General features: G+C 35.7%; 1 protein-coding gene across 5 annotated transcripts in view; it reads right to left on the bottom strand.

The window, feature by feature from the left end:
• Window positions 1–1,468: 1,468 nt before the first annotated feature.
• CCDC138 (coiled-coil domain containing 138) overlaps window positions 1,469–16,065 on the bottom strand; it is a 35,210-nt gene continuing 20,613 nt past the window's right edge. For 3 of the 5 annotated variants that reach the window (XM_069877574.1, XM_069877583.1, XM_069877611.1), the window contains 2 exons: window positions 3,420–3,558; window positions 1,471–2,299 (listed from right to left, as the gene is read on the bottom strand). In XM_069877574.1, coding sequence (XP_069733675.1) covers window positions 2,128–2,299; window positions 3,420–3,558 — 311 coding nt within the window. In that variant the 3' untranslated portion in view covers window positions 1,471–2,127. Of the gene's footprint in view, window positions 2,300–3,419; window positions 3,559–16,065 lie in introns of all 5 variants that reach the window. The other 2 variants (XM_069877602.1, XM_069877592.1) reach the window with 1 other exon arrangement.

The raw sequence follows: 16,065 nt of genomic DNA, 5'->3' as shown, positions 1-16,065 counted from the left end.
AAGTTTTATGAAAACCTACTAAAGAACTACTGCAAGATGCCTGTCAACAGCTGGCTTAAAAAAATTTCACTTCTACTGTCACAAGTCTAGCCTCCATAAGACTTTGCTGAAGTGTATTTGAGTCTTTCACTTTTTACACAAGAAGAATTATCCTAAGTCAAAAATCAAATGTACATCTTGGAACTTTACTATACCTTTTTTTTAACAGAAGTATCTATTCTGGACAAGAGATTATATTCACTTATAATTCCCTTATTTCTTTTTTTCTGATACTTTTTGTTTACTGTAATATGTGAATCAAGAACACATTTTTCTTCGCGGCTCAGTTAAAATGTACTAAGCATCAAAATCATTACTCTCCCCCTCAGTTCATCAAACAACTTAATTACATTAATATTTAATAGATTTTAAAAAACCTTTTTCTTAATTTTAACAGAAACGTGTTAGATCATAAAACCTTGAAATTAACAGTGATTCATCTTTTCAGACCGCAAACGCTACTGCGTATAAAACACAAAGGGCTCATAGTAAAAGCTACACCATGCTCTTTGCACCTTTAACCACATCCCCTTTGCCGTTACTAGAGCACATTGAGTTAAACTGGCACAAGGCAGTTTAGTAGATTAACTAACAGTGATGAAGGCCAAGAGCACAATCAGCATTCTCATGGATAAAGGAAACCTAACAACTTTCTTTGGTTTTTTTTTCTGGTTATTAATTTTCTGGTATTTTTACTGACCAAACAGAGAGCGCAACACATGAGGACTGGGAACACACTTCCTAAATAAGAGGATATTTTCTCCAGCCAAAGGTATACACAAGCTGTTGCACTGCTGGTAAATCTGACAGAAACCCAAAACCACTGATGAAGAAATACTTATTCCAAAACACTATCAGTTGTCAGCAAAAGCTTTTAGCTATGACTAGTAGTGTTTAAAAACTGCTTAGAACTGGTTTCTTGCCCAAAGAGTACACACCGCTTTGCTCTCTCCTCCAGACATACTTGGTGCCAAATCTGGTGTAGACTCCCTTCATAGGAAAGCTTGTCAGAAATGTATGTCAAATTGCTGGAGAAATACTTTCAGTTAGAATTCAACTTCAAAGACTTCGGGTGAGAAACACAAAGCAAAACCAAGAAAAAAAAAATGAAAATGAGAAGTAAACCTCTATGAAGTTTTATACTGACTGCCAGCGTTCATCAAAGGCTGACATACAGCAGATCTTTAAATTTTAAATGCAGTTTCAATTTTACAATTAAAGAGTATAAATCAGAGAAAGAAGACTTAAGCTGAATTTTTAAAAAGCATCCTATTTCCTATGTGTAAGGACATCTGAACACAGAACTGTGGCAGACAAAACAGTCATCACACTCAGAAAAGGAATATAGGTACTAAGAGACCAAATGAGGATCATATTGCAAATTAATATAAAATATATTAAAAAAACCAATAAAATATAAAAAATCTACATTAGGGATCACCATTGCCAGGCCTTTTAAGAAATGTTTTTATTTACATTTTTGGAGACATTACAACCCAAAGTTACACTAGAAATCACACAAAGCAGGATAAAATACTAAATGCTACATAAATACAGGAAAATATCAAACAAATATCAAGATATTCTGAAATCAAAATGACAACAAAATTTCCCTTTCAACACATCTAGTTATGTTAAATCAAAATCTGGTTTTAATGATTAAAACTATTATCAAAAGAGAATTCGATAAGGTACCTGCCTATTACTTATCAACCATAAATCAAACAAATTTATAAAGCTCTCTGAAGAGTCAAAGCTAACTAATATTCATACCTGTAAGGAAAGGTTGGTATTTCTGATCTGCTTACTCAAGGGATCAAATTTCTTAAGACTGCATGAGTCATTCAGAACAGCAGCAGTATTTCACTTCTTTAAAAAGTATCAAATAAAGCCATTTAGCACATTATGTGATTTTTCATTTTCCTTTTTTTGAATGAGGGAAATATAAATGAGATTCCATGTGATACAGAGGAACTTACATAGCACTGAAGTTCTGCTGAGTTTATTTATAAAAAACAGTTAAAAAAGAAATCCAAATTTCAAGTAACATAGGCAACTGGTATAAATTATACAGACTGAAAGATAACGCTAGGGACTTGTGCTTAGACTGGAGGTAAGAGAGTTGCTCCTAGACAATCCTAAATTCAACAGAATTGAATTGAGGTTTATACAGAGGAACGCGTCATCTGGGTTTGCAGTCCTGTGCAGTTCTTGGATCATTTGGTGAAGATTAAACAACTCAAACATCTTCTTATTGCTTCTGCAAAAGATTTTACATAAAATAATTGTCAACTGAAAATTGAGAGGTTTCATCCAAGCACTACAGATTCTACACAAAATAATTCTTTTAATGAAAAAGAACATGCATTATATAGGGACTTCCATATAATTCTTCTACACTGTATATGATGTCTCTAAGCAGAAGTTAATCAAGGCATGGCAAAAAAAATCTTGGCATAAAACACCAAAGCCTATCATTTCACTTGAGTAAGTGGTATTTACACATAGCATAATGAAAGCTCAAGGAAAGGCTACAATAAGGTTTCACTAATGTGAAATAAGATTCCAGAAACAATTAAAAAAAATAACGATTTCTAAAAGCAAATTTTACTTTTAGTGTATTTCCTATCTAAGTTACGATTTATATCAGATTATTTTACAGGAAAATGTATTCTTTTCCTAGAATTCAATTTTTTTCCTAATAAAGTCAACTGAAAACCTCATTTTTGTCAACAACTAACTCTATTGTAAAAATGATTCAGTTTAGATACCTGCTTGTACAAATGAAACAGTTTCTTTAAGTAATGCACCTATGGAGCTCAGGTGCCCATTACTACTGATATGATGAACACCTCTGTTACAATAAATAACCAGTAAGCAATGGGAATATATTTTATATAGATTAACATTCCCAAAAGAGCTTAAATAGCTCAAGACTTTAAATTTTGGTTTTGAAGGAAATGAAAATTGACAAAACAAGTCAAAGAAGAGGCTACATTTTCAAAGAAGATACTACCAAGTACCCCAGCAAAACTGAAGGTCAGGGGACAAGAAAAGAAGGGTTCTCTTCTAAGTGTTTTTGTCATCTGCATACATGAGGAATATTTCCTCTTTCGGCTAGTTTTTTGGGTTTGGTGTTTGTTTTTTAGTTCGCATCCTATGAATTGAACTAGGATGGACTTAGAAGCATTGAGTGTCTTGTCTTACACATCTGTGGCACAAACAGTTTAAATTTAACTGCTAGCTGAGAAAGTCTAGTGTTGTCTCTGGTGGAGCAAATAAACTTCAAAGACTCATCTCTGTTTTGATAAGGCAGAAAGATAAAGCTCCCCAAGTTTCCTAATCTGATAACTAACGGAATAATGGTAATAGAGGATTACTTTATTCTGGAGAGTTTTTGCAGTAAAACACCGAGTTTTTCCAAAATCTGGACATCTAGCTTAGAACTTCGAAGCAATGCAGAGCAAGTACGGAAGAAAGATTCATTACTGCAGGCTTCCAGGAAAAACTGTAAGGAACCTGTAAAAGAAAACAATTCAAAAACTGCATCACAGAGCTCGGTGCAGAGAAAAGTAAAACAGTTCTTGGTTCTTTCAGAAGGCTTTAAATGCCTTACGTTGTGTAATTATTAGAGCAACAAAATAATTCAGTTTATGCTGGACATGTCATGCAAAACTCAGGTAAAACTAGGAACTGAAAAAATGCAAGTTCCTAAGACTTCTGGCATTACCAACCTTTGCATTAAAACAAGGCCTACTCCTTTGAGAACAAAGGAAAACAAGAAACAGAACCATTTTAAACTCAAATAAAAATTGCTATCTTGAACATGTTTATTTAGTGCTCATTTATCATGGTTCTTTCCTTTGATCATGTGAGGGGAACATTAAGCTGTGCAAAAAGACTCACAAAGAAATACTTTAAGCTGCTGCAAATCACATGGAGAGGGTAGAAGCTAATGTGATACCTGACAGCCTTTCATTATCGAAACACTGTCACTGCACTTTGTTTCAAGACAGGCAAAATAATAATTGTGAGGTAAAAGTAAGAGCTGGATAAAAACATTAAATACCTACAAACTCCCTTAAAATAGTAGATTATTTTTTAAGTCACATTGTATAACATTTCCCTCTATTCTGTTCCCCAAAATGTAACCACTTCAGAATAAGGTTCAATCTGCTTCCTTGTTATCTCATTCTTGATTGATTCAGATATTACAGACTAATTTACAGCAAAAACATAAATAAAATAAGTAACAAATGATTATTCAATTAAAAATGAATAGTCTTTCATATAGTATGGGGGATCTGCATTATAAGGATACAGATGTGAGGGAAATACTCTAAAGTCTAAATAATGTTAAAAATATTTAATGCGTTATACTTAATAAGAAACTGCAATATGGAAATTATAGCATAAACTAATAAGCACAGACATTAAAAAAATTCTTCACATATATGCTGAGCACTGTCATTTATAAATAGGATGTTAAGATGCTTCTATCAATTCAAAGAGGAAAGAAGATATCTTTTGGTCAAAATTTTCCCTTTCCTGGTCCAAGGACATACAATTTATTAAATACAACAACTAGCCTTGGAATGAATTCAAGGTTTTAATTTCTTTAGGAGGCTTACTCATATAAAGTCAAAAGAAATGCCACAGAAAACTGTTGAGGCTTTAAAAAAAAAATTCAACTTGGCAGTTAAAGTCAGCCTGAGATCCTAAACAACTAACTTTCTCAGAGCTGGGCTTTTATACTGAATATTCAACAAATACCCAGTCGACAAATGACCCAGTGTCATTCCCCCTTCAATGCTAAGACCATCTTATCATGCATTACAGCATATAGTGAAGTCAACAAATTTTCTGGGCCTTTGCTGATTTACACTGCCAGATGAAGAAACCACGAAACAGCAAAAGCCCCTAGCACAGATCAGAGAACCTATGGCTACATGTAATCTTTCCTCTCTTTTCAGAGGAGGTGCTTTCACAAGAACTGACTTAAAAGGGTGGATTCAACAGGCAGAATCCATAAAATACATAATAGAATGTGTAGATGGAAACTATACAGATGCAGAACAATAGACTGTGGTACTCAGGGGTCAACCCTGCAGCAATAAAAAGCAAGATGACAACTGATATACTATGAAGTCTGGAAAAGGCAGGCAGATATTTTGTGGTTTGTGCAGCTGAAATGTCTGTTAATTACCCAAAGCAGCACAAACCAATAATTATGCCAAGGGACATACATTAGCAAGACAATAAATGGTTATAAGTTCTTATATTTTTCTGTTTATTCCTCCTTCTATACTTGTTGCATTCTTTCTACCATGTTCAATTCAGATATGGTTTTACGCATACTCTTCTCTCACTTTAAGTAGCACTTCCAGTTACAATTTGCTGTCTCAATATTGTAACAGTAATAAATATAAAACCATAACAAAAGTAAAGTAGAAATGTAAGCAGTAATCGGCAAAAAAAAAACCATACTGAAAAAATGGTAAGTACATATACATTTTTATTCTCTGTCAGGAAAGATACTCTTTCTCATTTTATTTTAGCTTATGGTCTTCAATTAATGATAGAATGCTATAACTGAAGTGATGCATTAAGAACCATTTACAGCTTCTAAGACAAGAAAAACATCACGGATACTGGAATAATGAACTACGGCTGCATTTCTGTAACCTGCAGATACCACAATACATTAAAAATGAATGAATTAAAGAATGGATGTTACAGGAGAATTTCTAAAAGTAACAAAGAAAAGGGCAAAGATGAAAAGATCATCCATCCTTAAGATGAGAAATAAAGTTCATCCTGAAGAAATATGTTAATATATTTATACAATATATTATATACTTTTATATATAACATATTATATATTTTTGTATAAAATAAAAAGAAACCATTTGCCAGATGTTTGCACTGACCTGAAAATTCCTCCTCATCAAATATCAAAAGGGAAAAGTAGAAAGCTGATTTCACAAACAAAAAAAAAAAAAAAGAGAGACAAGAAGAATAGAAGAATATATTCTCTAAGGAAAACTTTTAACTTGAGAATGGGGAATAGTTCTAAGGTACAACTCAATAAGTAACCGAACTCAACAAATTTGTCAGGAATCCTACAAGAGAAGGCACTATTGACCACATTCTGCCCTTGGTGTGCACACACACAGTCCCCAGGACATATTATTAGTTACTCAGGGCCTTCCGCTTTTATTATTTCTTTTAATATTGCTCTGCTTTCACTGCATTAGGTATTATTTTTCAGAAATTGTGACATCAAAAACTCAGGGCTATTGGTCAACTACAGTAAGCAGAAAATCCTTAGATGGGTTCACACTATGTGTTACATTTAGTGATACATAACTGACATAGACCAGAGATTCAGCGCTCTTTGTAGAGCCACTGCTCTCTATGACTGAACTTTGAAGTTATTAAATTCCTACAGCAGAGCATCAAACCAGGAAAAACAATCAACCCACAATTCACTTCCAGTGTGATGGTATCATGCCCTGGTGAGTCTAACTTATTAAAATCCATGAGAAGAGGCCACAAGACTACAAACAGAAACAACAAATAAGCAAAGCCCAATGAACACAATCCTACCATCTTAAGACTACTTTGTATCAAAACATTTCTATCACTGAGGAGTGTCTGAAGTAAAAAAATCTATACAGACTGCAGCAAGAGATAACCTTTCTAAAGGAAGAAAAATCTAGGACTACAAATTACAATATCACTCAAAAAGTAGAACATTACAGAAATTCTTCTACAATTTGCTAATGTTGCTACAAATGACTGTCTCTTCAAGAAACAGAAATGGTCCTATCAATCTACACTGCACTGCAGATGAAATCTGCTTTAAAAACAAAAACTTGAACAGTATCTCTTACTAACCAAAGATGTTTCTCAGAAAGTGAAAGAAAAATGTGAGAACACTGACAATTGAGAACTAAATTGAGAAGAAAGTTTTTTTCTTCTTTCTATTACTGTTAAAATGACAATTGGCTTTAGAAACTTATTTAACATGACTTCTGACTTGGCTGAACTCTATTTCATGAGAGATCCAAAGGTAACAAGACTTCTGGGATGAAGAGGACAGTCCTATAATTTATTCCTATAAATATCCTTAAATAGCCATAAAGTGCTTTACATTCCTTTTCTGCAGGGGTAAACAAATACCATATTCAGCTACATGGGCATTTCTTTGCTGCCTTGTTCTTACTGATTCCTTAAAAATATTTCATTTTATGAAAAATAAAATATCTAGACACATACACACAATACATGCTGTAAGAATGTGTCAACTGTGAAGTTTACAAACCAATGTAAACAACACGCATCACTTTTAAGACACTGCTGTTGGGGCTCTCTTTTTTTTTACTATAAAACAGAAAAGCCAGAGTGGAAATAATTGCTATACAGTCTGCAAAGTTAATTGAAAACTGATAAAGGCACATGTTTAAAAGGACTTTCTGTACATGGCTCACGTACTCACATCAGATAAGCTTTTGCAGGAATACGTTATTATTCAGAAAATGTACAAAACAAGCATATAATTTAAATGCATGTCTAGCTGATCAACCGAAAGAATATGAGCTTCACTTTCTACAATGTTTTTTGGTGTAGAACTGCACAGGTTTTCTTTTATCCACTATTTTATAAAAACGAAATTGGAATTCATCCTGACAAGATTTTGGCACAATTTAAAATAATCTGCAAAAGCCTCCACTGGTATCTTTAAAAAATTGCAGTATGTTGTAGTTGCATCAGCTTAACATGATTGGTAGACTACAATGAACAAAGAGCAATTTATCACTGTTGACAGAATTAATCCGAAATTTACCTTCAAAGTAATCAGTCAGTCACAGCGTAAAATGTCACTAGCTAGGTGTAAAGCAGAATTTTCCATATAACAATAAAGCTATGCCACCTTCAGAAAATAAAGACTGTCAGGAATACCAACTTTAAGTTCATCGTTTAACAAATTAACAATTACAGGCTTGCCTCGTTTCTAATTGCATGAGTATCCGCTGGGAGAACAGAGAACACACGACAGCAATGACAGTGAGTGACGCAGAACTGTCTACTAGTGGGGAAAAGTAGCAAAAGCTACCTGACCATGCACCACAGCAGAAAAACTTAAAAGGAAACAGTAATACCACTTACACCTTGCTAATAATCAATTGTCAATAGAGCCACCTGTAAGATTTGAACCATTTGCTGCATTTAACTTTTTCTCCTGATCTCAATAACCAGGGCTGCTAAATGCCAGTGGTTAAAGCACAGCGGAGGCAGGGCAAGATTCCAACCAGAATAAAGTACCTCACGTGTAGATGCCTATATGGGTGACTGAGTTCAGAGAGCCCCAACAGCAATGTCTACAGGTCACCCGATGTGTTGACCTCACTATGATCTGAATTTACTCTTCAGCTTCCTAGGATGTGCAAGACATTCGTGCAGACATGAGACAGACTGTATGGGGAGACTAATATCGTTCTCAAATAGCAACTGGAAGCTGCGCCCACGGAAGAAATTGTAATAGAAACGGTTAAAAAATCAGTAGGAATACTTATGTCACAAAAGGTGCTTGGAATGAAAAGAAACCTACAAGGAAAATAAACGAGATCAGTAAAGAAAGCTATATCTTGGAGGTCAGAAAGTATCATTGTAATAAGAAGGATAGTATGAAAAGTTTTGTTCCAAAAACTTCTGTTCCAAAAACTTTTTCCATGAGAGCTCGCCTGTCTTGTTTTCCCTGCTCCCCTAGCTCCACTCCTGTAACAACCAGCTCAGAACTAAGCACAGTACTTCAAACACATGACAAACCCAAATAAGGAAGCTTTCGCATAAATAAACCTAACCTGACATGCCCTGTAATTCTGTAACATCAGATTGCAAGTGAGCAGGTAAATAAAGCCTGAGCTCTGACAATGCACAGATGTTACTCAAACTGCACAAATTGTACTACCTAGTTCCAAAAAAAGCCTTTCTTTATAAAATAATTTCAACTATGCCATTGCCCTAAATTCACCCAAAAATTACAGAGAAAATTCAGCTAATAAGTACAGTTGTTCTATCAGTCAAATAAAAAAAAAGTGTCTTAAAATATTTTTTTCTAATTAAATCATACACTTTGTTTTTTTGAAATTAAACTATTTTACAGGAAGCTATAAAAATGTAAACCGTTTATAAGAAATGCAAGTTTAGTAAATACGAGCAAACAAGATCCCACTTAAATAAACTTTAGTGTTCTAAAGATTTCATAAATTAACTTGACCTTAAAAGGGATACTTTTTAAAACTTAGTATTCTAATCTGCCTTCAAAATGGTAGGCTGCATACAAAATATAGTATTATCCTGAATGAACATTGAAGCTTTACTTACAAAGTGGCTACTTGGCTCTACATCGGTTTGTATTTAATGGTCCCTTTTATTTCATAATTGGACTGGATGAGACAGGGGTCCAAAATTCAGAATGGCTAAGCATGACACAACTATTGCCAAACAAGAAAAAAATAATGAAAAGTATGTCTTTTTTTACTAAGAGAGAAGGCTACTATTACCTCAGTAGAAATCAAATTACATTACGGCATTTACTGCATTCATTTTCAAAACCTGTAAACATGTATTTAATCAAAATCAAAGTATTCAAACTAAAGTTGCAATTAATTAACAAAAATGTGTGTGAATTTTTGGTGCACTTGCTTGCTTTTAGCAAGTATACAGGTTCGTCGTAACGTTAGCACAGACTGCATTTAACAGACCTGGAGATTTCTGTCTGTGGTTAAAATATTAAACGAAAACCATCTACTAATCCAACATAATTATTCATTGTTTTCAGAAGAGTAAATAAAATTTACAAAGGTAAGACAGGCTAACAGAGGATTTCCTTTTAAATTGGTTAGTATGTCAATGTTTATCCCACATAAGCTGTAAATCATTCCTTTCACTATAGCTTCAAACTCAGGATAATTTCACATCTGCCTTTCACACAGGTGAGGGAGAATCCTACCTTAGTATGGTATTCACAAACTTGATATTTTTACCTTTTTGGTACTGCAGAATAAACTCATTTGAAAAGTTTCGATCCTGCAAACAGTTACTAGTAAAGATAATATTTCAATCTGTTTAAGCACACAGGCATTTTTTCGCTTCATACCTTCACTGGCTGTGGTCTTCAAAGTCTCAAAATACTGTGACTGAAGAGAAAAAGGTAAAGGAGTGCGTTTAGGTTTCCTTGACAGATTCTGACCATTGATTTTTTGGTACCTGTAGAACAGCGTGGATTGTGGAATACCTAGCATTAGTTATGGAAGCATTCCAACTTGAAGGAAAAGAGGGAGATTATACATAGACAGTCCACGTAAAAAGATTGTCTCCATAATAAGAAGCTGTGGTTATTTACTTGTAAACTGAATCTTTTTATCTCCACTGGCTTGGTTAATTTCCCTACAAAATGAGCCAATCTGGATACAAACTCAGTTATCCATGACAATAATACTGTCTTACGAAAAAAATTAGAAGCAAGGCTCAGTGAAGGTGTAAATACAGCTCACTTTTGCAGTTACTAGAAATCTTGAGTGATGTTAATACAGTTAAGAAATCATACTTAAGCCCTACCAGAATGTGCCTTCACTTACAGTAAGTGTGAGTCATTTAGAGATTTTTTTTTCACTCTGCACTTATCTTAATTTGTGAATAAGCACACACTAATGCAGAATATTCTCTCTGTAAAATGCGAATTAGCTTGAAGACACAGTAAATAGAAGCTTTATTTAAAGAAAAGGCCAGCCTTTTGTCTAATGAGCAAGTGAGTTTTTATTTCCTTGAATGAACATAAGATTGGGAAAGGGGAACCTACTAATCTACACAGCAGAAGTCAGCTACCGTTGCAGGAGGAATTTAAGACGTGTACTGTCTTTCTGTAAAAGTGCAAAAGGGTGAAACTGAGATAGGCAGGTCTCTGGTAAAAGCAGATGTCAAATCAAGTATGAATCAGACTAGAGCTCAACAATGGTATTTTTGTTAGGTGACTATAAACATGCTACATCCTTTGGAACCCTTTTAACCGATGCACAGTAAAAAAAACACAGTAACTGCGTGAGAAGCAAGAAGACAGGAACATCAGTACTCTATATGATTGTATATGACAAGTATTCAACTACAGGGTGATTTAATACTAATGATGTGATGCTCTTCAACACTCACAGAACAAATTTTCTTGCTGAGGTCATGCTACTTATTACTAGATTGTTTCCAGAAAAAGTTTTATGTCTAGCATCCAGGAACTCTCTTGAACAGCATGTTGCAAGTAAGGTCCTAGAAGTAAGGTTTGCTGAGAAGAAACATTTGTAGTCAATAGGGAGAGAACTCCAGGGTATGAGGATGCCCTGGAAGCCACTGGTGTCATACTGTAACAATCTGGTTGATTAAAAGTAACTATTACTTCAATTACTAAACATTAATTTTAATAGCAATTTAAAAGGGAAGCAGTAAAAGCTTTTTTAAGTAATATGTACATTATAAACCATTTGATTAAATTGAAACATATCAGTAGTTAGCAGTTAATACGTTTTGCTCCCAAAATTTCAAGGGGGTCTCAGAGTACTGCATTTGTGGAACTCTCTCAACCAAGCACATTCAGAGTTTAACAAGACACTAAATCTACTTTCTATGACAATACTATAAGAAAAGGTTTTGTTCTTACTTCTACATTCAGACAAGTTCATAGCTCAGAGATGAGACTAAATATACATCATGCTTTGGTCACCTACCTTCCTTAAATAAGGTAAGGAAACCTTCAAAAGCCTTGGTATTAAAATCTTTCTTCCCTGTCAAATCAGCAGGAATATAACTCCTCCCTTTTTGCTCAATGGGTAACAAGAAAGAGGTCTTTATAGATCACTCATTAGTTTAGAAATCAAAAAGAAGGATCAAGTTGAATTTTATGGCACTCATCTGCAGCCCCAGATTCAAGCAAAATGCCACCATCGTTAAAAAAGAATGCAGGACTTGCTTCCTTAATTCTGCTTTTATCAGTTAATCTTTAACAAAGGAAGATAAGCATCCTCCAGAAAACAAACATGGCTTGAAATCCTGGTAATAGGTATGGAGAGCCAAGTAAGAGATCGGAAAGTATGAACATGAACTGGCACTCATTCCAACAGACCATGAAACAAAACCAGCACTGGTGAGATAGCTACAGTGAAAAATCAGCTAACCTGCTGCTTCAGTGCTCTGTTCACACGTATCAGCTATTGGAAAGCACATTTAAAACAGAAGATTGAACAGGCTGAAATGTACAGTTTTATGCACCATTACCATCATTTTTAAGCAGAAATATTAGCAGAATGTATCAAGAGAAAAGGGGTAAAATATCTGTTGAATTGATTTTCTACTTTCAGGTTCATAACAAGCTGTTAAGTCTCCCAACTGTGGAATTTAGAAGCAAGCAGTTGCTCCCACTGAAGCAGACTAAACCAACCAGACTTCAGCTTAGGCTATTGAGCTCGTCTTACTAAAAGAGTAATGAACAGAAGTAGTGAAAGATGAGGGGAGAAGTCTGTTACAGCATGAAAATAAGCTGAAACTGAAGTTCTCTTGGTACAAAGCAAAATCTCTGAAATTACTTCATAACATCTCTAGCAGCTCCTCTCATTCTTACACCCTGAGAAGCTGGTCAAAACTAACCTCAACTTTTTTCACCCCTGACATTTAAAAGTCAGCCTTTGTTCCAACTATGACTGGTTTTGTACATTAGAAGAACAGCAATCTGTATAGCATTTTACTCTCCTCCTTTTAACAGTTTTGTAAAAGAGGTGAGGCAAAGAAGATTGGCGCATATACACATTTTCTGTATCCATGACATACTGTTACAGTTCCAAGAACATTAATTATTGGGACAATGGTGAGATTTTTTTTGGCTGGACCCACAGTTCAGAATTATACAATGGCATGAAAACTCACTGACGTCTGGGAAATGCCTGTGCAGTTGGAATACTATCCAACTTCTGATGTCTAAAATACAATGTAGTCTGGTGATATGTGTGTGATATGAGATCCCAATTCGATAAATACACATAAATCAAATCCCTCCAAGAAATAATGTGACTGTATTGTATCCTATAATATAGGCTCTGGAGCTTTGTATGCTATGATGATGCATCTCAGTTCCAAGAAACATACACAAATAAGTTTCCCAAGTATACTAAAAGCCTTAATCATTTCTTTGCAGAATTCCTGTGGTGTCAAGACCTCTATGTTTCCTGGCTGGACAGGTACACTGGTGTTCATACACACTCTTGCAGAATACAGGTCAACACAGATAAACTTTTCATGAAGATGTGAACCTCAGGTATGTTTTTATTTATACTTTAAGATCAGCTGGCAGCTGATTTACAAGACCTGCAAGATGGGCACCATTCCTGTGGAATATGATAAGATCTCACTAAAAGATTAAAGCATAATCCCTGATCTTAGTAGTGACCAAAAATGTTCCAATCTGGAATCTGAAGTAATACTAAGAGATGAACTAAAAAGAGCACCTTGAAAGTTGGTAGCCCATCTTGTGGTTCTAATGAGGAAATAAGGACAAATGGTTTAACCGCTAAGAATGCAAATGGATAGACCTTTTGACACGAAGAGGGTCAAAATAAACTGATATTCCCCTTCTGTCTTTGAAGTCCTACTTTGAAATGCCTAATTCCTCATTACTAAAGTAACATTTTCCACTGTTCCATCATCTAAGCGAACACTAAGATATTGCTTCAACAGTACCTTGTCACAACGTCACGGATGGGAATGGTAATGCTAGAGTGAAATTCACTGAAACTATCAGTAATATTCACAGCTCATACTTTCTTGCTCTTGTTAGACCTGGGGATCCCAAGTCAGGTTTCCTGAAATAAAGTCTGCCACTAGTTGTGTAGGGGTCATTTGGTGAAGTTCTTCCTTTGTACTTCACACAACTGGGTTGTGCAGGGCAAAAAAAAACATTATCTGCTTCTTCCTTCAGACTGGAATGCATAATCTCACTGATAACACAAAGGAGCTTCCAATTCTTCAGGAGCCAAGAGTTTCATTAGCCTTTGAACTAAAGGGGTATTGATCTTTAAATGAAGAATCTTTTATGGTTTGAACTCCAATCTTAATAGTTATCTTCATCAGCCACAGTCTTAAGGGCATGGATGTGCCCAAACACTGTGCAAACACCCAAAAGCACGTGCAGACACACTGCTTACAAGACAGCAGGATACACAAAGATTTTGGCTATCAGCTGCCTCTCACCATATAGATTTTACTTTTCCCATTGCTCTGTAGGAGTCTTTTTATAAACAGACAATTATTAACATTAGCCTTACTTCGACAGAAGCACGTGGTGAGCGTCAACACATATTTTGAGAGTGACAGAGTGGATCTTGCCAAAAAAATCCTGGTTTACTGCTTATTTTTAAGTGATCCTCATTACTTTAATTTTTCCCAAACAGTAGCCATGAGATGCTGATCTAATGCAAAAAAAAGCCCTAGGAAGAGTCCTAGAATCTTTAAAACCTCAAAAAGTTTCTCTATCAGAAACGGCGTGACCAGCAGGGCCAGGGAGGTTATTCTCTCTCTGTACTCGGCACTGGTGAGACCGCTCCTCGAATACTGTGTTCAGTTCTGGGTCCCTCACCACAAGAAGGATGTTGAGGCTCTGGAGAGAGTCCAGAGAAGAGCAACAAACCTGGTGAGGGGGCTAGAGAACAGGCCTTATGAGGAACGGCTGAGAGAACCGGGGTTGTTTAGCCTGGAGAAGAAGAGGCTGAGGGGAGACCTCATTGCTCTCTATAACTACCTGAAAGGAGGTTGTAGAGAGGAGGGTGCTGGCCTCTTCTTGCAAGTGACAGGGGACAGGACAAGTGGGAATGGCCTCAAGCTCCGCCAGGGGAGATTTAGGCTGGACATTAGGAAAAAATTCTTCACAGAAAGGGTCATTGGGCACTGGAACAGCCTACCCAGGGAGGTGGTTGATTTGCCTACCCAGGGAGGTGGTTGATTCACCTTCCCTGGAGGTGTTTAAGGCACGGGTGGACGAGGTGCTGAGGGGCATGGTTTAGTGTTTGATAGGAATGGTTGGACTCGATGATCCAGTGGGTTTCTTCCAACCTGGTTATTCTATGATTCTATGAAAAATGATGCTGAAGTTCTATTACCAAACAATTCCTCATTATTGTTATTTCCACCCTACCAGACAACATACAGAACATTTCACATACTGGTCACAGTTTCCAGGAGGAACTGAGGAATTTCAACTTCAAACATTTTTTCAGGTATTGAAATCCCCTCAAGGCACCCTCTAGACCATCTTATGATCTAGCAAGCTTTCTCAGACAACTAAAGCACTCTAGAATTAATTATTCTTCCACCTCCGTCTACTGATCCTTCCCTTTGTTGTTGAAAAAAAACATCGATAACAGAAGGCAAAAATAAAAACAGTAGCATATATTGTGTGTGAAGGCATATCCTGAGCCGGCCAGGACAGAACCAAAAAGTACTCAGGAATGTTACTTCTCAATCCTCCACCATTTCCCACTGAAACGATGGCATCATGACCCTCCCAGATTCTTGTTGTGAAACTCCTGAACAGAAATGGAGATGGAGCGCGTAAAAGGCTGTGTTCCAGTAGAGATGCACAGCAACAGACTATTAAATTTCCATTAAGGTCTTCGATATAGATAAAAAACAGATGATACCGATCCCTCAGCTGTTGAATTTGACATCATGTTTTCTGTAACTGAATGCCTTATCAGCACTGTCAATGTATGAAAGAAAACGGATCCTGGATCCATCCTATCAGATATACTAAGAAGGCAAAAGGAATGATACTGATCTAAAACATGAAAATGTGCATACCAAAACCAAATCAGTTAACAAGCTTAAGCAGTACTGCAGACACCCTTGATATCATTTCTACCAAAGCACAGAAATATCCATCTTAGACCAGTAGGTACATTTTTGTTATGCAGCTTTAGGTAATTTTTT

Source organism: Phaenicophaeus curvirostris, chromosome 1 (assembly GCF_032191515.1).
Source record: "Phaenicophaeus curvirostris isolate KB17595 chromosome 1, BPBGC_Pcur_1.0, whole genome shotgun sequence".
NCBI classification, from domain to species: domain Eukaryota; kingdom Metazoa; phylum Chordata; class Aves; order Cuculiformes; family Cuculidae; genus Phaenicophaeus; species Phaenicophaeus curvirostris.
The sequence above is the reverse complement of the archived record's forward strand: the minus strand, read 5'-3'. Positions and strand labels throughout refer to the sequence as shown.